The 22,704-nt window shown below is 47.2% G+C and overlaps 1 protein-coding gene across 3 annotated transcripts in view; it reads right to left on the bottom strand.

Annotated features, from left to right (window-relative positions):
• Positions 1-705: 705 nt before the first annotated feature.
• The window catches only part of GLT8D2 (glycosyltransferase 8 domain containing 2), a 333,232-nt gene continuing 311,233 nt past the window's right edge, over positions 706-22,704 (bottom strand). For all 3 annotated transcript variants that reach the window (XM_069629915.1, XM_069629916.1, XM_069629917.1), the window contains one exon: positions 706-1,651. In XM_069629915.1, the coding sequence (XP_069486016.1) occupies positions 1,476-1,651 (176 nt within the window). In that variant the 3' untranslated portion in view covers positions 706-1,475. The remainder of the gene's footprint in view (positions 1,652-22,704) is intronic.

Genomic DNA, 22,704 nt, shown 5'->3' with positions numbered 1-22,704 from the left:
ACAGTGTGTATATTTCGGTGTCCAGTCATTAATTCGAAAACAAAAGGATCGAATGCAACACATTCGAGTCAAAAGGACCGAAAAAAAAGACTGAATGCCTTTTTTTTAATGTATTTTGTTTTTGGTTTTGGCATAGGTAAAAATAATGTTTTTTGGCCCGACATAACGGAGGTTCGAATCTGTGACCCTAAACCGTATATTTCAGTACCCAATGAATGCATCTCAATATACGATATATACACATCTCCGTATGTAATGCAGACATTTCAGGGTTCAGTATAAACATTTAGTAATCTTGGATTATGTCCCAAATAACAGGGAAGAGGTATAACTCCTGCTGGCATACTCCTACAGCAGCATGTATCTCCAGGAAGCAGAGAGAGCATCTAATGTCTGCTTCAGGTGGGCGGCGAATGAGTGATCAGGCTGCGCAGCAGGGTCACCCCAAAAAAGATCCAGGAGTGGGAGTGAGGTTCACTAAAGGACCTGGGATTCAGTCCATGAAAGCCAGCCTGTTAAAGTCTCTCCGCACACCCAGATGGCGACAAGACCACAAGCCCACAGTGCCTGTGCAGCGAGATGTTGATATGACAGGGGTCAGGGCGCACGGAAGCCTCCTGGTGAACTCCAACCGCATAGTGTCACCTGAGTGCACAGGGGACTTCTGGGCTCCAGAAGTGTCTGGAACTAAACCATGAGAAGAGATTCGGGTAACACATGTACAGCTTTATTCCAGCTCGCTTGGACTCTTGTTCTTGTGCCCACCTTATGAAAGAGAAGTACCCCATAGAAAAGAACACCCTTTTATTAGGCCCAAGCACCAGACAGAGTTCTGGGGACTGAAACGTTTAATTGCTGGAAGGGGTGTGCCAGGGCCAAGAAGCGCCAGAAACATGTAATCCCGCCCAAAGGCGCATTCTGATGCTGAAGCCGTGTCCTTGCGCCGAGGCCATGAATAGCGACATCTGAAAACCTACATTAAAGTAGCAACTATGGCTAACTTAGAAAATGCACAACTTCCTTTTTATCTTCGCAAAAGGATTACGGGGTGTGGGGTGCAACACGAATAGGCATTACAAGGCACACATTTGTAAATTATTAAATGGTTCTCAAGTCCTTCTGAAGAATTGGCACATCTGCTGCCTGCCACATCCTTCCAAAAAACCCATGAAGTACAATGCTCAGTGTCTCCTGTTCCTCAGGACTGCTTTGCTCTCTTCAAATAATCTCTGAAACATTCACCCGAGGAACAGTCCCATAAGCAAACACACATTTGGCTGAATAAGTAGGATGACAAAAATGAGTTCTGAGTGCCACATGGGTACAAAATCTCTTGTGCGTCCCAACCTGCTCGTTTGCGCACTGCGCGCGACCCAACGCCACAATCCTCCAGGCGGTGTTTCTGAAACCCTTGAACGCTGCTTCTTCAAGGAACACTACCATGTCTACCCATATTTTGTTGTTCTGAGTCCACTTCATCTACTTTTGGGGCGAAGCAGCTGGAACTTTCCAGTAGGATCCGGAATGTACCATTTCTCCCAGAGTTCTGTGTACACATTGGGGTAGTCCCAGGGTTTGTATTTTCCGTTCCAGTGAAGTAACTTGGCCTCATCGAGAACATCTGCGGAGTATTTCTCGTCTGACGTCCAACCTTGAAAATAAAACACGTGCATATAAATATTTTAATACAATACAATCTTATCCTTGTAATTCTGTCTCTGCTGCAGGAATTTGTGTGCACTTAGTAGCAACTTTGCCCATCGTGTAGAATGCCCTGGGTCAGAACTACAGAATGTGGCCGCTGAAGGCTGCTGCTGTGCTAGACCCATTGCAAGGTTTTCAGGGCCCCATGCAGTAAAGGGCCATTGAGGATGAGTGCTGTTAGCAGTGGTGGGTATAGCGCCTATACCAACGCGTCTCCATTCTGGGCACACAAGGATTAGAACCACTCTCAGTGAGAATGAGCTGGAGGTCCTGACAGCCTTATTCACTGGCCACAATCAGCACTGGACATACTATCAAACACTAAGAATGCTGTAAATAGGGAGTAGGAGCTGGACAAACACGGCCAAGCTTGAAATAAAGAAATCAATAATCACTCATAAATCCCATCATGAAGCAGGTCAAGACCCGAGGAGAAGCCTTTCTGGCCTGGGGTCGCACGGGCTGGAGCCAGTAAGGAGGGGGCTGGGGTTTTACCCCCTCAGTAGCAAAATGGAGCTTCTCGTATAGCCGTAGGCAAGTGTCGATGTCAGGGGATGCTGAGCGGGGTTCAATGGATAACACAACGATATATGTTTTTACTATAGATCCATGCACTTGGACATTCTTTCATTTCAGTGGGAAGTAAAATAAGACCGTTATATATTGGTTCTTTCTTCATTTATTCGTTAGTCACTATTATTGTGCAATGTTATTTTGCCCGCTTCACTTTCAGTCCGGGATTAGTCCTGGAATATTTTAGCCTAGACCCGGTCGGGACCCTTCTCGTACTGGGGTTCTGTTTAGGGGCAGAAGTGGCCATTTATGGCAGAGCGCTCTCGCGCTGTTGCAAGGATCTGCCTTTTTATTAGGTGGCTACAGCCAATCACTCTCTTCACAGTTTGCGGGTGTGGAGTTCTTCACAGCCATTGGATTGAATGGTAAAATCCCAGCTGCGATGGAATCTTATGGAGAAAGGGCTAGCTTTGTGACATGTAGGAGCAGACACGTCTATATCGCTGCACCATCTCTCCCGGCATGCATAAACCTGCTGAGCTGCTCTCGCTGCACCATCTCTCCCGGCATGCATACACCTGCTGAGCTGCTCTCGCTGCACCATCTCTCCTGGCATGCATAAACCTGCTGAGCTGCTCTCGCTGCACCATCTCTCCTGGCATGCATAGACCTGCTGAGCTGCTCTTGCTGCATCATCTCTCCTGGCATGCATACACCTGCTGAGCTGCTCTCGCTGCACCATCTCTCCTGGCACGCAAAGACCTGCTGAGCAGCTCTCGCTGCACCATCTCTCCTGGCATGCATAAACCTGCTGAGCTGCTCTTGCTGCATCATCTCTCCTGGCATGCATACACCTGCTGAGCTGCTCTCGCTGCACCATCTCTCCTGGCATGCACAGACTGGCTGAGCTGCTCTCGCTGCACCATCTCTCCTGGCATGCATAGACCTGCTGAGCTGCTCTCGCTGCACCATCTCTCCTGGCATGCATAGACCGGCTGAGCTGCTCTCGCTGCACCATCTCTCCCGGCATGCATACACCTGCTGAGCTGCTCTCGCTGCACCATCTCTCTTGGCATGTATAAACCTGCTGAGCTGCTCTCGCTGCACCATCTCTCCTGGCATGCATACACCTGCTTAGCTGCTCTCGCTGCATCATCTCTCCCGGCTTGCATACACCTGCTGAGCTGCTCTCGCTGCACCATCTCTCCTGGCATGCATAGACCTGCTGAGCTGCTCTCGCTGCACCATCTCTCCTGGCATGCATAGACCTGCTGAGCTGCTCTCGCTGCACCATCTCTCCTGGCATGCATACACCTGCGGAGCTGCTCTCGCTTCACCATCTCTCCTGGCATGCATAAACCTGCTGAGCTGCTCTCGCTGCACCATCTCTCCCGGCATGCACAGGCTGGCTGAGCTGCTCTCGCTGCACCATCTCTCCTGGCATGCACAGACTGACTGAGCTGCTCTCGCTGCACCATTTCTCCTGGCATGCATACACCTGCTGAGCTGCTCTCGCTGCACCATCTCTCCTGGCATGCATACACCTGCTGAGCTGCTCTCGGTGATAATTCTGTGAGTTGGCCAGGAGGAGGCAGAAATGTCTGCTCCTTTTCTACTTGCAAGGAGGTTCTTATTCCTGCAAAATGTGAGCAAATAAGTGCAGTTCAGTGCAGTGCAGGAGAAAGGGCCTCTCTGGCTTTGCTTCACATTTGTGACAGCTAGTGCTCCCCCCCACAGTTTTTCATTTAAGCTGTGTCTGCCAGCCTCTATTTCCCATCTGTGCCTTTTTGAAATAATCATTTTTACTAAATGTATATTAATCCCCAACTTTGCCGCAGGGACCTGTTGCATTCTGCCTTGTTGCGCTGTCCTAGTTCTGCCCCAGGAACCTGTTACATCCTGTTGCATTCTGGCTTGTTGTGCTGTCCTAGTTCAGCCTCAGGGACCTGTTGCATTCTGGTTTGTTGCGCTGTTCTAGTTCGGCCCCAGGGACCTGTTGCATTCTGGCTTGTTGCACTGTCCTAGTTCGGCAACAGGGACCTGTTGCATTTGTCGTGTTGCGCTGTCCTAGTTTGGCCCCAGGGACCTGTTGCATTCTGGCTTGTTGCGCTGTCCTAGTTCGACTCCAGGGACCTGTTGCATTCTGGCTTGTTGCGCTGTCCTAGTTCTGCCAATGGGACCTGTTGCATTCCTGTATTGTTGTGCTGTTCTTCTTCTGCCTCATGGACCTGTTGCATTCTGGCTTTTTGCGCTGCCGTAGTTCTGCCCCAGGGACCTGTTGCAATCTGGCTTATTGCGCTGTCCTAGTTCGTCCCCAGGGACCTGTTGCATTCTTGCTTGTTGCGCTGTCCTAGTTCTGCCAATGGGACCTGTTGCATTCTGGTATTGTTGTGCTGTCCTTGTTCTGTCCCAGGGACCTGTTGCATTTTGGTTTGTTGCACTGTCCTAGTTTGGCCTCAGGGACCTGTTGCAATCTGGCTTATTGCGCTGTCCTAGTTCGTCCCCAGGGACCTGTTGCATTCTTGCTTGTTGCGCTGTCCTAGTTCTGCCAATGGGACCTGTTGCATTCTGGTATTGTTGTGCTGTCCTTGTTCTGTCCCAGGGACCTGTTGCATTTTGGTTTGTTGCACTGTCCTAGTTTGGCCTCAGGGACCTGTTGCATTCTGGCTTGTTGCGCTGTCCTAGTTCGACCCCAGGGACCTGTTGCATTCTGGTTTGTTGCACTGTCCCAGTTCGGCCCCAGGGACCTGTTGCATTCTGGCTTGTTGCGCTGTCCTATTTCTGCCAATGGGACCTGTTGCATTCTGGCTTGTTGCGCTGTCCTAGTTCTGCCCCAGGGACCTGTTGCATTCTGGCTTGTTGCACTGTCCTAGTTCGGCCCCAGGGACCTGTTGCATTCTGGCGTGTTGCGCTGTTCTAGTTCAGCCCCAGGGACCTGTTGCATTGTGGCTTATTGTGCTGTCCTCGTTCGGCCCCAGGGACCTGTTGCATTCTGGCTTGTTGCACTGTCCTAGTTCGGCCCCAGAGACCTGTTGCATTCTGGTATTGTTGTGCTGTCCTAGTTCGGCCCCAGGGACCTGTTGCCTTCTGGCTTGTTGCACTGTCCTAGTTCGGCCCCAGAGACCTGTTGTATTCTGGTATTGTTGTGCTGTCCTAGTTCGACCCCAGGGACCTGTTGCATTCTGGTTTGTTGCGCTGTCCCAGTTCGGCCCCAGGGACCTGTTGCATTCTGGCTTGTTGCGCTGTCCTATTTCTGCCAATGGGACCTGTTGCATTCTGGCTTGTTGCGCTGTCCTAGTTCTGCCCCAGGGACCTGTTGCATTCTGGCTAGTTGCGCTGTCATTGTTCGGCTCCAGGAACCTGTTGCATTCTGGCTTGTTGCACTGTCCTAGTTCGGCCCCAGGGACCTGTTGCATTCTGGTGTGTTGCGCTGTTCTAGTTCAGCCCCAGGGACCTGTTGCATTCTGGCTTATTGTGCTGTCCTCGTTCGGCCCCAGGGACCTGTTGCATTCTGGCTTGTTACACTGTCCTAGTTCGGCCCCAGGGACCTGTTGCATTCTGGTATTGTTGTGCTGTCCTAGTTCGGCCCTAGGGACCTGTTGCATTCTAGCTTGTTGCACTGTCCTCGTTCGGCCCCAGGGACCTGTTGCATTCTGGCTTGTTGTGCTGTCCTAGTTTTGCCCCAGGGATCTGTTGCATTCTGGCTTGTGGCGCTGTCCTAGTTCGGCCCCAGGGACCTGTTGCATTCTGGCTTGTTGCGCTGTCCTAGTTCAGCCGCAGGGACCTGTTTCATTCTGGCTTGTTGCGCTGTCCTACTTCTGTCCCAAAGACCTGTTGCATTCTGGCTTGTTGTGCTGTCCTAGTTCTGTCCCAGGGACCTGCAGGCATGCTGGCTTGCTGCGCTGTCCTAGTTCGGCTCCAGGGACTTGTTGCATTCTGGCTTGTTGCACTGTCCTAGTTCAGCCCCAGGGACCTGTTGCATTCTGGCTTGTTGCGCTGTCCTAGTTCAGCCGCAGGGACCTGTTTCATTCTGGCTTGTTGCGCTGTCCTACTTCTGTCCCAAAGACCTGTTGCATTCTGGCTTGTTGCGCTGTCCTAGTTCTGTCCCAGGGACCTGTAGGCATTCTGGCTTGCTGCGCTGTCCTAGTTCGGCTCCAGGGACTTGTTGCATTCTGGCTTGTTGCACTGTCCTAGTTCAGCCCCAGGGACCTGCTGTATTCTGGCTTGTTGCGCTGTCCTAGTTCTGCCCCAGGGACCTGTGCATTCTGGCTTGTTGCACTGTCCTAGTCTGCCTCAGGGACCTGTTGCATTCTGGCTAGTTGCCCTGTCCTAGTTCGGCTCCAGGGACCTGTTGCATTCTGGCTTGTTGCACTGTCCTAGTTCAGGCCCAGGGACCTGTTGCATTCTGGCTTGTTGTGCTGTCCTCGTTCAGCCCCAGGGACCTGTTGCATTCTGGCTTGTTGCGCTGTCCTAGTTCTGCCAGTGGGACCTGTTGCATTCTGGTATTGTTGTGCTGTCCTCGTTCGGCCCCAGGAACCTGTTGCATTCTGGTCTGTTGCGCTGTCCTAGTTCTGCCCCAGGGATCTGTTGCATTCTGGCTTGTTGCGCTGTCCTAGTTCAGCCCCAGGGATCAGTTGCATTCTGGCTTGTTGCACTGTCCTAGTTTGGCCCCAGGAACCTGTTGCATTCTGGCTTGTTGCGCTGTCCTAGTTCTGTCCCAAAGACCTGTTGCATTCTGGCTTGTTGCGCTGTCCTAGTTCTGTCCCAAGGACCTGTAGGCATTCTGGCTTGCTGCGCTGTGCTAGTTCAGCCCCAGAGACCTGTTGCATTCTTGCTTGTTGCGCTGTCCTAGTTCTGCCAATGGGACCTGTTGCATTCTGGTATTGTTGTGCTGTCCTTGTTCTGTCCCAGGGACCTGTTGCATTTTGGTTTGTTGCACTGTCCTAGTTTGGCCTCAGGGACCTGTTGCAATCTGGCTTATTGCGCTGTCCTAGTTCGTCCCCAGGGACCTGTTGCATTCTTGCTTGTTGCGCTGTCCTAGTTCTGCCAATGGGACCTGTTGCATTCTGGTATTGTTGTGCTGTCCTTGTTCTGTCCCAGGGACCTGTTGCATTTTGGTTTGTTGCACTGTCCTAGTTTGGCCTCAGGGACCTGTTGCATTCTGGCTTGTTGCGCTGTCCTAGTTCGACCCCAGGGACCTGTTGCATTCTGGTTTGTTGCACTGTCCCAGTTCGGCCCCAGGGACCTGTTGCATTCTGGCTTGTTGCGCTGTCCTATTTCTGCCAATGGGACCTGTTGCATTCTGGCTTGTTGCGCTGTCCTAGTTCTGCCCCAGGGACCTGTTGCATTCTGGCTTGTTGCACTGTCCTAGTTCGGCCCCAGGGACCTGTTGCATTCTGGCGTGTTGCGCTGTTCTAGTTCAGCCCCAGGGACCTGTTGCATTGTGGCTTATTGTGCTGTCCTCGTTCGGCCCCAGGGACCTGTTGCATTCTGGCTTGTTGCACTGTCCTAGTTCGGCCCCAGAGACCTGTTGCATTCTGGTATTGTTGTGCTGTCCTAGTTCGGCCCCAGGGACCTGTTGCCTTCTGGCTTGTTGCACTGTCCTAGTTCGGCCCCAGAGACCTGTTGTATTCTGGTATTGTTGTGCTGTCCTAGTTCGACCCCAGGGACCTGTTGCATTCTGGTTTGTTGCGCTGTCCCAGTTCGGCCCCAGGGACCTGTTGCATTCTGGCTTGTTGCGCTGTCCTATTTCTGCCAATGGGACCTGTTGCATTCTGGCTTGTTGCGCTGTCCTAGTTCTGCCCCAGGGACCTGTTGCATTCTGGCTAGTTGCGCTGTCATTGTTCGGCTCCAGGAACCTGTTGCATTCTGGCTTGTTGCACTGTCCTAGTTCGGCCCCAGGGACCTGTTGCATTCTGGTGTGTTGCGCTGTTCTAGTTCAGCCCCAGGGACCTGTTGCATTCTGGCTTATTGTGCTGTCCTCGTTCGGCCCCAGGGACCTGTTGCATTCTGGCTTGTTACACTGTCCTAGTTCGGCCCCAGGGACCTGTTGCATTCTGGTATTGTTGTGCTGTCCTAGTTCGGCCCTAGGGACCTGTTGCATTCTAGCTTGTTGCACTGTCCTCGTTCGGCCCCAGGGACCTGTTGCATTCTGGCTTGTTGTGCTGTCCTAGTTTTGCCCCAGGGATCTGTTGCATTCTGGCTTGTGGCGCTGTCCTAGTTCGGCCCCAGGGACCTGTTGCATTCTGGCTTGTTGCGCTGTCCTAGTTCAGCCGCAGGGACCTGTTTCATTCTGGCTTGTTGCGCTGTCCTACTTCTGTCCCAAAGACCTGTTGCATTCTGGCTTGTTGTGCTGTCCTAGTTCTGTCCCAGGGACCTGCAGGCATGCTGGCTTGCTGCGCTGTCCTAGTTCGGCTCCAGGGACTTGTTGCATTCTGGCTTGTTGCACTGTCCTAGTTCAGCCCCAGGGACCTGTTGCATTCTGGCTTGTTGCGCTGTCCTAGTTCAGCCGCAGGGACCTGTTTCATTCTGGCTTGTTGCGCTGTCCTACTTCTGTCCCAAAGACCTGTTGCATTCTGGCTTGTTGCGCTGTCCTAGTTCTGTCCCAGGGACCTGTAGGCATTCTGGCTTGCTGCGCTGTCCTAGTTCGGCTCCAGGGACTTGTTGCATTCTGGCTTGTTGCACTGTCCTAGTTCAGCCCCAGGGACCTGCTGTATTCTGGCTTGTTGCGCTGTCCTAGTTCTGCCCCAGGGACCTGTGCATTCTGGCTTGTTGCACTGTCCTAGTCTGCCTCAGGGACCTGTTGCATTCTGGCTAGTTGCCCTGTCCTAGTTCGGCTCCAGGGACCTGTTGCATTCTGGCTTGTTGCACTGTCCTAGTTCAGGCCCAGGGACCTGTTGCATTCTGGCTTGTTGTGCTGTCCTCGTTCAGCCCCAGGGACCTGTTGCATTCTGGCTTGTTGCGCTGTCCTAGTTCTGCCAGTGGGACCTGTTGCATTCTGGTATTGTTGTGCTGTCCTCGTTCGGCCCCAGGAACCTGTTGCATTCTGGTCTGTTGCGCTGTCCTAGTTCTGCCCCAGGGATCTGTTGCATTCTGGCTTGTTGCGCTGTCCTAGTTCAGCCCCAGGGATCAGTTGCATTCTGGCTTGTTGCACTGTCCTAGTTTGGCCCCAGGAACCTGTTGCATTCTGGCTTGTTGCGCTGTCCTAGTTCTGTCCCAAAGACCTGTTGCATTCTGGCTTGTTGCGCTGTCCTAGTTCTGTCCCAAGGACCTGTAGGCATTCTGGCTTGCTGCGCTGTGCTAGTTCAGCCCCAGAGACCTGTTGCATTCTGGCTTGTTGCGCTGTCCTAGTTCGGCCCCAGGGACCTGTTGTATTCATGCTTGTTGTGCTGTCCTAGTTCGGCCCCAGGAACCTGTTGCATTTTGGCTTGTTGCGCTGTCCTAATTCGGCCCCAGGGACCTGTTGCCTTCTGGCTTGTTGCGCTGTCCTAGTTTGGCTCCAGGGACCTGTTACATTCTGGCTTGTTACACTGTCCTAGTTCAGCCCCAGGGACCTGTTGCATTCTGGCTCGTTGCACTGTCCTAGTTCTGTCCCAAAGACCTGTTGCATTCTGGCTTGTTGAGCTGTCCTAGTTCGCCCCCAGGGACCTGTTGCATTCATGCTTGTTGTGCTGTCCTATTTCGGCCCCAGGAACCTGTTGCATTCTGGCTTGTTGCGCTGTCCTAATTCGGCCCCAGGGACCTGTTGCATTCTAGCTTGTAATGCTGTCCTAGTTCTGTCCAAAAGACAAATGTATTGCTTCTCTAGGGCCTGTTCTATGTTCCCAGGCAATTTTTCCTCCTGCCTTTTGGTTCCTGTGCTACAGGATGGAGGGAGGCTACTGCAGTAAGACTCAAGTTCTGTAATATATTGTTCAGGGGCTTTTATTCATTTATATGCATGCAGTGCAGATCCAGCTCGGGGGTAATGGAGCTCTGTATACGGGTTCCAAGGCATTTGCTGTTGTGTCGTGCAGTAGCTGGTAGTGGAGGGAGTTTGGCGACTGCTCTTGATATATGCACAGGAATGTAAACACTTGTCCATTTTGGATGTTGCGCAGCAGGGGCAATGTCCCTAATTCTGCTCTGCACCCAGGATGTGGGCAGCTTCTATGCACACAAAGTACCTGTTTGCAGACGAGGAGGTGCAGGACTTCTGTGGGAGTGTTGTCCCATTGACCCCCCTCACAGCTACCTCTTGGGAGGTGGTGCTGTCAGTTTTCGCATTGCGTTGTGCGTGTTGCTTGAAGTATGCTACTTGCTTCTTGGTGGGATAGAACGCAGCCAGGGCTTTTACTTGAAGTGCTTCTTTTCAACACTTCCAGGTGCACTTATTCTGAGACCCGGGGAAGTGGAGCCTGTTAGGACAGTTTTTCTGAAGTGCTACCCACTTCTTCAAAACCATTCAACTGAGGCACTACAAGACTCCACTCTTAGTATAAGACTGTACCACCTGAGTACATGGCAGCGTAGGCAGAGCAGCCAGGCTTATCTTAGGAGGGAGAGAGGGCAGTAGATATAGTACAAGTGAAATTGTCATACAAATGATCCAAAGAAACACTGAAACACTTTGGGCCTCATTACAAGTGAGGCGGAACGGGTTAACGGGACACGTTAAAGGAGGCGGACCCGTTAAACCCGTTCCGCCTCATAACAAGCTCCCCTCGCGGGACCCGGTAAGTAACGCCTGGTCAAACCAGGCGTGCTTACCGGGTCCCGCGAGGGGAAGAGGGAGCAAACAACGGGCCGCTCATAATCGGCCCGCTGTTTGCTCCCTCCCCCATTCCCATTTAGCCCTATGGGGGCTGAAATGGGAATGGGGAAGGTCCGGGCCTGGGTTCCTGGAGGGAGGAATTACCGGGCCCTCCGAACGGCCCGGTAATTCCCCATTCTGGGAACCCAGACCCGATTTTGGCGGCAGCCCTGCCGCCAATAGCAGCATGGCTACCGCCAAAATCGTAATGAAGCCATATGTATTGTAAAAATAAAGGATTTATTTTAATACAGGTAGGCCCAGATAAATCTATGAAAGTACACAGACCCAAGTATAAACCTTATTTGGAACACCCAACAGTAGTTCTAGGGAAGTCGAAACCTGGTTATACACATTTAGTATAGGTCAAGCCTATTCTTTGGGAGTAAAAGACCAATGGTTACTTTCAGATTACTTTTGGTAATACAAGGGCAGTAGGCCCTTCCAGTTGAACGGTGACTCTTGGAACAAATCACGTAAACAGTCAACTAGACAATATACTTTTTGGTGAATAGTGAAACACTTATTCTAGGTGCAGTAGAAACCTATAACTACTTCTGTCATAACACACAGTTATACCAGGTGAGTAAAACCTAAGGATGTAATATACAATTACAGATGCTTTGGAAATCAGGGAACCCCAGATTGAGGTAAGCAATAACTCTGGTAACTTGTTTTGGATGGCACACAGCTAACACAAGGGGCTTCATTACAACCTTCGTGGAACGGGTTAACGGGCTCCGCTAATGGAGGCGGACCCGTTAAACCCGTTCCATGAAATTACGAGGTCCCCTCGCCTGACCCGGTAACGGCGCCTGGTAAAACCAGGCGTCGTTACCGGATCCCGCGAGGGGACCATGGAGCTAACAACGGGCCGGTCGTAATCGGCCCGTTGTTAGCTCCCTCTCCCATTCCCATTGAGCCCTATGGGGGCTCAAATGGGAATGGGGACGGCCCGGGCCCGGGTTCCCTGAGGGAGGAATTACCGGGCCCTCCGAACTCGGAATGGCCCGGTAATTCCCCATTCAGGGAACCCAGTAAAGGAGCCCGGTTTGGCAGCAGCCATGGAGCTAACAGCTCCATGGCTACCGCCAAACTCGTAATGAGGCCCAAGGTAAGTAAAACCCACATACTTTAACTTCACAATGAAGGGGAAAGTAAAACCCAATGTCACACTTTACTGAATAGGTATTCTAGGTAGGCAACAACCTAATGTAGACCTATTAAGGACATGCTAGCAGCAAGTCAGGGGAAGCAAGACCCACTTGTGGGACACTTATACAGTTATCCTAGCAGGACTAACCTGGTGAACCCAACACATTACTTTTGTAAAGAGGCACAACCTAATCACAGGAAAGTAAAATACCTTCACATCTACTTTCTTTTAGACTGGCAAAACAGTGGCTAAGGAAGAAAAGATGTTAACCATACTTTTAAGAAGAGTGCATCACACATTCAAGATCAGTAAGAACTTTTGTAACTGTTCACTCTGAGAATTATAGTTACCAACCAACTCTATACAAGTAAGTAAAACACTTGATTTCTTTTCTAGGCAGAAGTCCCAATCCCTTCAAAGTCTTTCCCTTATTCTTGGAGTATGAGTGTTCTCAGTGGCAGAAGGGGGGTCACTAGGACTAGTGACCAACAGGCAGTGTTAGAATAAGTTCTTTAGTAGCAAAAGTCAGAGTTCATTAGGAAAACTGGCAAACAGGTGAGTACTTTACTTCTAGGGTTAGAAGAGGGTCCAGGGGCTTCACAGAAGACACCCCAGCAGGATTCTAGCAGTGGGACTGGGTGCACTGGATGAGGGACCTCCCAATCACAGAAAACACCCCAGGACTACACATAAATCCCAACAGGCTTAAGGTAAGTATATACCTAAGCCAACACAGTACCTCAGCAATGAATAAGAGATTGCAGCACGAGAACTTCAGGGACTGCAGCCAAATACCCGGTCAGTGGAGTCCTTGTCCTGGAGACTGAACACAAGACCTCAGAAGGGACTTTGCAGCAGGGATCGATGGCTGAATGCAGTTCTGTGGGTTTTGCGCCTTTTTAAGGAGCACAGAAGAAGACAGAAAATTACGGTTGAATTCTCGTCATTTAAAAGGTCCAGCACTCTTGTGAGGGGACTTTTGGACTCGATTTGTATCTCTGGAGATACGCCAGGATGCCCACGAAGTTTCAGCGAGATTCGGAATTCGGAAGACCGTGCACCGCACAGTGGGTGGAGGTCCCAGGGTATTGGGGTATTGCAAGAACGCAAGGTCGCAGCAACCCGTGGGATGGCTCAAAATGCAGGTCTTCTTGAGTCTAGTGGGTCTCACTAGGCTCTGGGTTCAGGCCATCGTTTCTGCAGACCCCAAGTCGATTGGAAGGAAGGGCTACAGCAGGCTCTAGTTACACAGCAGGTTCTCCGGTCGCTGGAAATCATTCCTGCCGCTTTTCCTTCGTCATCCTCTTTGGTTTTCTGTTCCAGTGGTCGACATGACTTCAGCTTTCAGGTTTCCAGTATTTATCAGGAACTACAGCACAACCTATGCATTCTCTCCCTGCATTTTACAAGAAAGGGGCGTCTGGTTGTCCAATCAGGACAGTGAGCCCCCCACTGCGATTTGTGCCAGTTGAAGGAAGGTGTAAGACAAAGTATGAGGGAGTTCTGGACTCCTCCCCCACTTCCTGTGCTTACAGACTGACTGGAGCCTGGGCAGGGTGTCCAGGGGACACCCGCCAAAGACAAAACTCAAACAAAGGAATTTCCCAGCCTGGATGTCAGGGGAAGGAACAAGAAACGACAAGAAACACTGAAATGGCAGAAAAAGAAGACGGGGCCATTTTGGTAAAATGAGCACCCTTAGGTGCCTTTACTGCAGCTGTGATTACAGCCCGCGGTAAAGGTGCACCAAATTAGTCAAAGGTATCACTGCCACCAGCCATTAAAGGTAAGCTTGTCATTGTAACAGAATTGTTACAGTTTTAATGTGAAAGGGGATACATTGTATCTCCCCAGCACTCCACATAAGGTGGGGTGTGCTGGTTTCACAGAATAAAATGTAAAAGGGATCCAAAGATCCTTTCTACCCTTGGGAACTGTAGTTCACTCAACGTTAGCACAAGAAAGTTAAATGGGGAGCCCCTGGGGCAACCCAGCAACAACAGGCACTTATTGCCAAGAAGTTGTTAGACATGATAACTTTAAAAAGACACTACGGAGAGTCTTAAAAATGACATCCATAAAAAGAGTTAAAGATTAGGTGAGTGTGGAAAAAGGTTCCCACTCACTGAGGTATTAATGAAAAATATCCCACTAGAAAAGCAAAAAGTTCTGGAGTTGAACCAGGAAAGGAAGATTTACCAGCTCTGTGGAAATCTTACCTAGCAGAGCCTTTATCAAGCTCATTGAGGAAGATTTGGAATGTGCTGCTGTTTTTCTCTGCTTCATTCTGAACTGCTATGATGTTGGTCTTTCCCAGGTGCACCTCCAGGGCCCGGATCTTGCAGTATTCTTCCAGGAGGTTGAGAGGATATTGGACCCTTCCTTGGTGGATGCCAACATGGCCAGGTCATCTGAGTTTATCTAGTTGATTTCTGAGCCTTTCTGTCTCAGGCCTGGGGCCAGGGCTTCCTCTGGCAACAGGTGTCTATGTGTGTGCGATTGGTATGTGGAAGGTGAGGTGTTCCATGGAGTTGGGAATGGAGGGTTCCTGCAATGTTCAGTTCCACGTGATCTTGTGAATGTCTTGAGGCACTTGCACGCTTCCCTATGTGGTAGCTTGGAGGGGCGACTACATCCAGGATGTGAGCAGAGGTGACCCATGTCTCTCTGATGGAGATTGTGGGAGGTCTGATATGTGACTGCCTTGGAACACTGCAGAGTGAGCATTCATGAGGGTTATGTTGAGTGCATGTCTGATGGGGGGTAATTACTCGATGACGAGAGCGGTCTGAATGGGGTTGTGAAGGTTGGAAGAGCGTGGATGTTTGGTACATGTTGGCTGTTTAAGACCATGTGCGTGGAAACAAAATAACTGGGTTGTGTGGAGTGACACACAAATGGTTAGGGCATGGGCATGAGGGAACAGAGGTTATGGCCCTTGACCCCTCCCAGGATTGGGTAGGCTCCAACAGGTGCAACTCTCATCTTTATCTGCCGTAATCTGAGGAAGTATGAAAGACGGATGCCCCAGGACTACTGCTTAAAGGGGATGAACAAGGATGGGCAGAAGCAGACAGGCAATCCCGTTCACTGGAAGCTCAGTTACTAGTATAGCCCCTAGGGTTTCTGATGGAAAGCAAAATGGTCCACCTAAGAAAAGGTGGGCTGACACAGGGCACACTTATGTCTGACTATTGTCAGTCGTAACAATTCAATAATTCTCTCCAATATAAATATCGTGTTGATTTGATTGAAGACACCACAAAGGGATTCGTTAAGTGTACATGTATATTTAAAAAATATATACATTTGAAGTTAGAACAAAAGATTACATAATAGTCTTTAGGGAAAACATAATTTCATAAGGCTTTACATGTAACCAACATTTATTTTCATAAAGAATGGGACAGTTAATTCATTTCCAGTGAAAACCAATATCTCTCAATTTTGAATCGTAAATGTGTACGACGCGTTTCGGGACTAGCCTTTCATCAGGTACAGTTTCCAATTTAGATTCTGTAAATAAACAAAATAAACCAATATCAGTTGTGATTCTATTTCAATCTTTTTCATCTGATAGCTACTCCAATTTTGAAAACAAAGGACTGACCTGTGTCCTTTCTGTGTCCATTTACTGGAAAAGTGTTCAGTAGAGTGTGATAGCCTGTTGGTTTGTCTGGTGCTCAAAACTATATTCCGTTGACACCTGATTAAAAAACATATATACATACTTTACTCATTTGTCATAACTTTTGTTTTCTAAAACCGTGAGCGGGAAACAGTCGCTCTGAAATCAGCGCTGGGTCCGACTCCACGGTAATCTTATCTAAATTTACAAAGTATAGAATTTTATCTGCTCACCGTCTTTGCGGTGGTTCCGGACTTGATAGTGTGTATTTTGTCGCACCTGTGGATAGTTATCTGATGCTCACTTGGAATGATTTTCATGAACATGATTTTAATTTGTTGACTCCAATGTGTATGCCATCTGTAAAAAGGTTAAGAAATGCTTGGTTCGCTTTCTGAATCTCATTATATCAAATAAAAAACTTGTGAAATATGCCGTGAGGTAATCGAGCAGTTCGTTCTATCTCGGCTTACTTCTTGAATTTCTGTATGGAACGTGGAAATCATGCCAATCATCTTTTTCGAGTCCGTGTTGGTGTTCCCAATATCGATGTTATGCTGTCTTCTGTCCTTTTTTCCTTCAGGGTAGTGTTCGTGTGTCCCGTTCCAGGAACTGGGTGACGACTTCCACGTACTCTAGAAGGCAGACACAAGTGTTCTCTGTCTGTATTATTCTTGCTGGTGCCGTTGTCTAGGAAACGGTGTTGGTTCATGGGAAATGCAGGCTGCATTGTATTTCCTGATTATCCCGGATGCCATCTTGGAGTGTTATCATTTCTGACGGTGTATTTCCTAAAAACACTTGTTCTTAAATATATTGTCCATAACGGTTTGTACATTTATTTAATCATTGATACTTTGGTTATTCTGATATAAGTAATATATATATAGCTGGTTAGGGATTTTAATATTTTTAACCAATTCCGGGTCAATGAAGTAACGTTATACATCTCGTAGTGTAATTTGTTCAGATGTACGACTAGTTCTATTGTTGGACGCACCACAATTAGTGTATTCATCTAATTATGATGTCAGGTAGCAAAACATGTCAATCAGATAATCATCAAATGCCGGTTCTCCGAAAGTATACTTTGTAACTATTTTAGAGGTGACAGCTCATATCCCAGTCAACGTTCATTCCCGTCGGGTGCATTGAGTTTAATCGGTCGATCCAGAATAATTCTCGTTGTAACAATAACTTAGCCATATTTCCTCCTCTTCTTGGCAGTTTCACATGTTTCAAAATGATAAATCTGATTTGAGCTATTGAATGTGATTCCCTCAAGAAGTGCTGAGCTACTGGTGAGCGATCGTTTTTTTACCTGATATTTGATTTGTGTTCAGACCAGCGAATTTTCGCTTTCCTTGTTGTCATTCCTACATAGAAAATTCCGCAGGGGCACTTGATTCCATAGATGATATTTTTAGTATCGCAAAGCGATGTGTGGCGTAGTTTGATCTGATATCCTCTGTGGGGGTGATTTATGTATTCTCTCTTTATCAAGTTGTTACAGTTGTTGCAGTTGTTGCATGGTAGGGTTCCCTTGTGTTTAATTTTATGGTTCTTTTTGCTGAGAAATCTGCTCTGATTAGATTGTCTCGTATCGATCTGCTTTTGCTGTATGCAAATAATGGAAACAATTTTGCCAGGGTTGGATCTAATGTCAGAATTTTCCAATGTTTTTCCACAATGCTCTTTATTTTCCTACTTTGGTTTGAGTAAGTTGTCACATACACCAGATTGTCAGTTTTTTTCTTTTCTTTGGGGCCCAATGCTTCTTGTCTTTGAATCTGTATGGCTTTGTTTGCACAATTTTCAACTCTCTGATGATGATATCATCTTTCTTCAAATTTTCTTGATAAATCTTGAGTCTTGCTGATGTATTCCGTATCGTCAGAGATAATCCTCCGGTATCTCAAAAATTGACCCAGAGGAATGCTGGAAAAGGTGTTTTTTGGATGGAAACTTCTAGCATGCTGTCATGATGCATACCCCCGGGCATCCAGACCACGTCCATCAGCCCCGGGAGCAGGCATCATGTCGCCTTGAGAAAACCCAGCAACCCCTGCTAGGGGCTGTCTGGGTTCAGACCTGGCGCCTATGGCACCAGGCTCATATGGGACATCAGTCCTGGCGCCATAGGCGCCAGGCTCATAGGTGCACACTTAACTGATGCAGACCATGCTGCAAGAAGATCCAAGCCCATGTGAGGCCTGGAAGGGACTACTTTACCTTAGGGACAATTTTGTTACTCGGGTGTGGTCGGGGAGGAACACCTACCTGGGACTACTTTGGAGGCTATTTAAACCACGCCCGAAGAGCAGCACACGCTTTGCGTTATTCTGCATCCAGCAGCGTAACGCTCACCGTGCCAGCAGCAGCATCCAGCCTTCTGCCACGCCCGCCTCAAACCTGGAGCACCTAGAAAGAAGGAAAGACGCAAAGGTTAGAACAAGAGTATTACCTGATTTCTTACCTGATTCCAGATTCATCGCATCTTCAAACCAGAGGAAAGTCTTTGTTTTAAAGGTGTCGCATCGCCAGCAGCAGCGCCGCGCCATACTCACCGTTCCACGCAGCATCTCTTCGATCCGGCGCTGTCTCCATCTTTACATCGCCGAATACCGGCACCTAAGGGGGACAAGAAACAACAAGTTGAGCAGAGAGAACAGACAGAGACAATCTCTTTAGCCGCCATATGCTTACCTGATTTTACCGCCGGAGGTATAATTCATCAGCACGCCACATCTTCTTATGCCGCAACTATAAGATAAGGAGAAAGCAGCAAGTTTAACCCTTGGCATTATTTACCGGACAGTGTTGGGTAACACAGACTTTTACCGGAGCGCTTTCATCTGCCAATCGTCTTATTGGATCAAAGCTGCAAGATAAGAGAGGAATTGGACAGGAGTGAATTCCAGACATTTTGAACTCTTACGAACTATATACTTACGGCTCTTCGCCAGGACCTTTTGAAGTCAGGATTCGTCTACAATTCTTCCAATATCCTCAGGCCAGTGAAGTAACTGGTCATTAACGCGCCCCTGCGTGCTTCGCAGGATGATCGGTCTCTCCGGTGGATTCTGTGGATTCTTATGAATTTTAGGCAATGTGTAAATAACTGGCATTGATGGATGTAGATTAGTCAGAAATTGTCTTGTCCGATGATTTATGAAACCTTCTGTTTCTGCTTCTTCTAGAACCGATGTAATTAAAGTTCGTACTGCTTCTGTTGGATTTGTGAAAACTTCTAAATATGTGTCTTGATCACGTAGTTGGTTCTCAATTTCAATTTTGTATTTCCCAGTGTCCATCAGGACAAGTGCTCCGCCTTTGTTGGCGGCTTTATTGTTAGTTCTGGATTGCTCCAAAGGCGGTCTAGTACTTGTTGTTCTCTGTGAGAGAAATTGGATTGAGATTTTCTTCGAAAGTTGATTTTGGATAAGTCATTAAGTACTTGTTTCTGAAATGAATCTAGGATTGTGTTGTGGATCTGAGGTATGAAGGTACTTGTTGGTCTAATTTCTAGGTATCTTGGTTGGATTGTCTCTATTTCTTCAATTTGATCCAATGCGAAAAATACTTTCAACTTCATTTTCCGAGAAAGTTTGAAAAAACTGATTTTCTCTTTAAGCAGAGAACTGTTGTGTTGTGGCACAAAAGACACCTTTTTGTAATGTTAGTTTCTCAAATTTAGTAAGAGTGTGTTTTGAGATATTGATCACTAAGTTTTCTTTGGACGAAGTGTCTCCTTCCTGGGAAGGAGACACTTTTTGCCTCTTCTAATCGTTCTCGTTCTAAAAAAAGACGCCGGGATTGATGGAATTGTATTAGACGATGTTGCTAATTGTGAATCTATCACAAGATTTACTGTTTGTTCAGGTGCCCGTGTGCCGGTTTCTCCACTTGACACATCTGATGATGTGTTTTCCGGGTTAGGCGTTCTCTTATTTCTTGGGTATGAGGGACCTCCTGTTTTGGATTGGTCTCTTTGGTGATAATATTCCTTCCAACTGTACACGATGTCCAACTTATAGTCGAGAGTGTCCCGCCTGAACTTGCAGATTTTTTTAGATTCAAGTTCTCTCTTGTTTGTGTCCAATTTTGAATTTGTCTCTTCAAGTAACTGCGTTAGTTCTTCCTTGGTGATGAAGGATGCCAATTGTGTTTTGATGGTTTCAAGTTCACTGTCAATTGATTCTAGAGATTTGGAAATTTCTTCAATTGTAAGAATAATCAGATCTAAGGAGCATTTGTTAAGGATCTTTCTCCATTTGTTTTACAAATTCCGGATTGTCTTTGCACAATGTGGGTTCTAAGTCGATCCTTAACCCTCTTGGAATGCGTTGAACTCTATAGTATTGGGATAAAGTCGTAGCATGTAATTTTTGGCTTATTTCTCTTCTGACAAGTGTTTCTAATTGTGTCACTAGTTCTTCGGGTTTGTTGTTGGTGCCAAGGTCATGGTCGGTTGCTTTGATTAAATTCAAAATCCTCAAGGCTTCTTCATCTGTGAAACCTAATGTTTCAGCCCTGTTATTGGTTAGCGATTCAATTTTTGAAAATGACATTACTATTATTGATACTTGATCAGTGCTACCTCTAAGATTGAGATAGCCTAAAGTGAAGATGATGAACCTATGGTGTAGAGGTGCACTCAAAGTAATTTGGCTGTTTAGTTTTAGATTTTTTAGTTTTGATTTACTGGAATTTAGGTGCTCGGGTGTAGGTCTCGGCCACAAGACCTGTGTAACATATGGAAAGCAAAATTGTCCACCTAAGATAATTATTTCCAACTCTGCCATTATTTGCATACAGCAAAAGCAGATCGATACGAGACAATCTAATCAGAGCAGATTTCTCAGCAAAAAGAACCATGAGCTTAAAACACAAGGGAACCCTACCATGCAACAACTGCAATAACTGTAACAACTTGATAAAGGGAGAATACATAAATCGCCCCATAGAGGATATCAGATCAAACTACGCCACACATCTACTTGCGATGCTAAAAATATCATCTATGGAATCAAGTGCCCCTGCAGAATTTTCTATGTAGGAATGCTAACAAGGAAAGCGAAGATTCGCTGGTCTGAACACAAATCAAATATCAGGTAAAAAAACGATCGCTCACCAGTAGCTCAGCACTTCTTGAGGGAATCACATTCAATAGCTCAAATCAGATTTATCATTTTGGAACATGTGAAACTGCCAAGAAGAGGAGGAAATATGGCTAAGTTGTTGTTACAACGAGAATTATTCTGGATCGACCGATTAAACTCAATGCACCCGATGGGAATGAACGTTGACTGGGATATGAGCTGTCACCTCTAAAATAGTTACAAAGTATACTTTCAGAGAACCAGCATTTGATGATGATCTGATTAACATGTTTTGCTACCTGACATCATAATTAGATGAACACACTAATTGTGGTGCGTCCAACAATAGAACTAGTCATACATCTGAACAAATTCCACTACGAGATGTATAACGTTACTTCATTGACCCAGAATTGGTTAAAAATATTAAAATCCCTAACCAGCTATATATATTACTTATATCAGAATAACCAAAGTATCAGTGATTAAATAAATGTACAAACCGTTATGGACAATATATTCAAGAACGAGTGTTTTTTGGAAATACACCATCAGAAATGATAATACTCCAAGATGGCGCCCGGGATAATCAGGAAATACAATGCAGCCTGCATTTCCCATGAACCAACACCGTTTCCTAGACAACGGCACCAGCAAGAATAATACAGACAGAGAACACTCGCGTCTGCCTTCTAGAGTACGTGGAAGTCGTCACCCAGTTCCTGGAACGGGACACATGAACACTAAGCCGAAGGAAAAAAGGACAGAAGACAGCATAACATCGATATTGGGAACGCCAACACGGACTCGAAAAAGATGATCGACGTGATTTCCACGTTCCATACGGAAATTCAAGAAGTAAGTCGAGATAGAACTAACTGCTCGATTACCTCACCGCATATTTCACAAGTTTTTTATTTGATATAATTAGATTCAGAAAGCGAACCAAGCATTTCTTAACCTTTTTACAGATGGGATACACATTGGAGTCAACAAATAAAAATCATGTTAATGAAAATCATTCCAAGTGAGCACCAGATAACTATCCACAGGTGCAACAAAATACACACTATCAAGTCCGTAACCACCGCGAAGACAGTGAGCCGATAAAATTCTATACTTTGTAAATTTAGATGACATTACCGTGGAGTGGGACCCAGCGCTTATTTCAGAGTGACTGTGTCCCGCTCACGGTTTTAGAAAACAAAAGTTATGACAAATGAGTAAAGTATGTATATATGTTTTTTAATCAGGTGTCAACGTAATATAGTGTTGAGCACCAGACAAACCAATAGGCTATCACACTCTACTGAACACTTTTCCAGTAAATGGACACAGAAAGGACACAGGTCAGTCCTTTGTTTTCAAAATCAGAGTAGCTATCAAATGAAAAGGATTGAAATAGAATCAAAACTGATATTGGTTTATTTTGTTTATTTACAGAATCTAAATTGGAAACTGTCCTAATGAAGGGCTAGTCCCGAAACGCATCATACACATTTACGATTCCAAATTGAGAGATATTGATTTTTACTGGAAATTAATTAACTGTTCCATTCTTTGTGAAAAAGATTTTTGGTTAGATGTAAAGCCTTATGAAACCGACTGAGGATTGGTCACTTATAGATCTATATACTAGTGTACAACTATATAGGTTTCACCATTAATACTGTGAGGCAAACTGTTGCCCTCCTATATGTAAATGTACACAACTTTACTAACATTCACCACTCTGTCCTGCTTTACTTGGTGTTACAGAGCTCCTTAATTGGGAACACAATTTGTTAAACAATCTGTTAAACCTTATTTG

The sequence above is a fragment of the Ambystoma mexicanum genome, chromosome 12, assembly GCF_040938575.1.
Source record: "Ambystoma mexicanum isolate Mex_15411 chromosome 12, UKY_AmexF1_1, whole genome shotgun sequence".
Lineage (NCBI taxonomy): Eukaryota > Metazoa > Chordata > Amphibia > Caudata > Ambystomatidae > Ambystoma > Ambystoma mexicanum.
The sequence above is the reverse complement of the archived record's forward strand: the minus strand, read 5'-3'. Positions and strand labels throughout refer to the sequence as shown.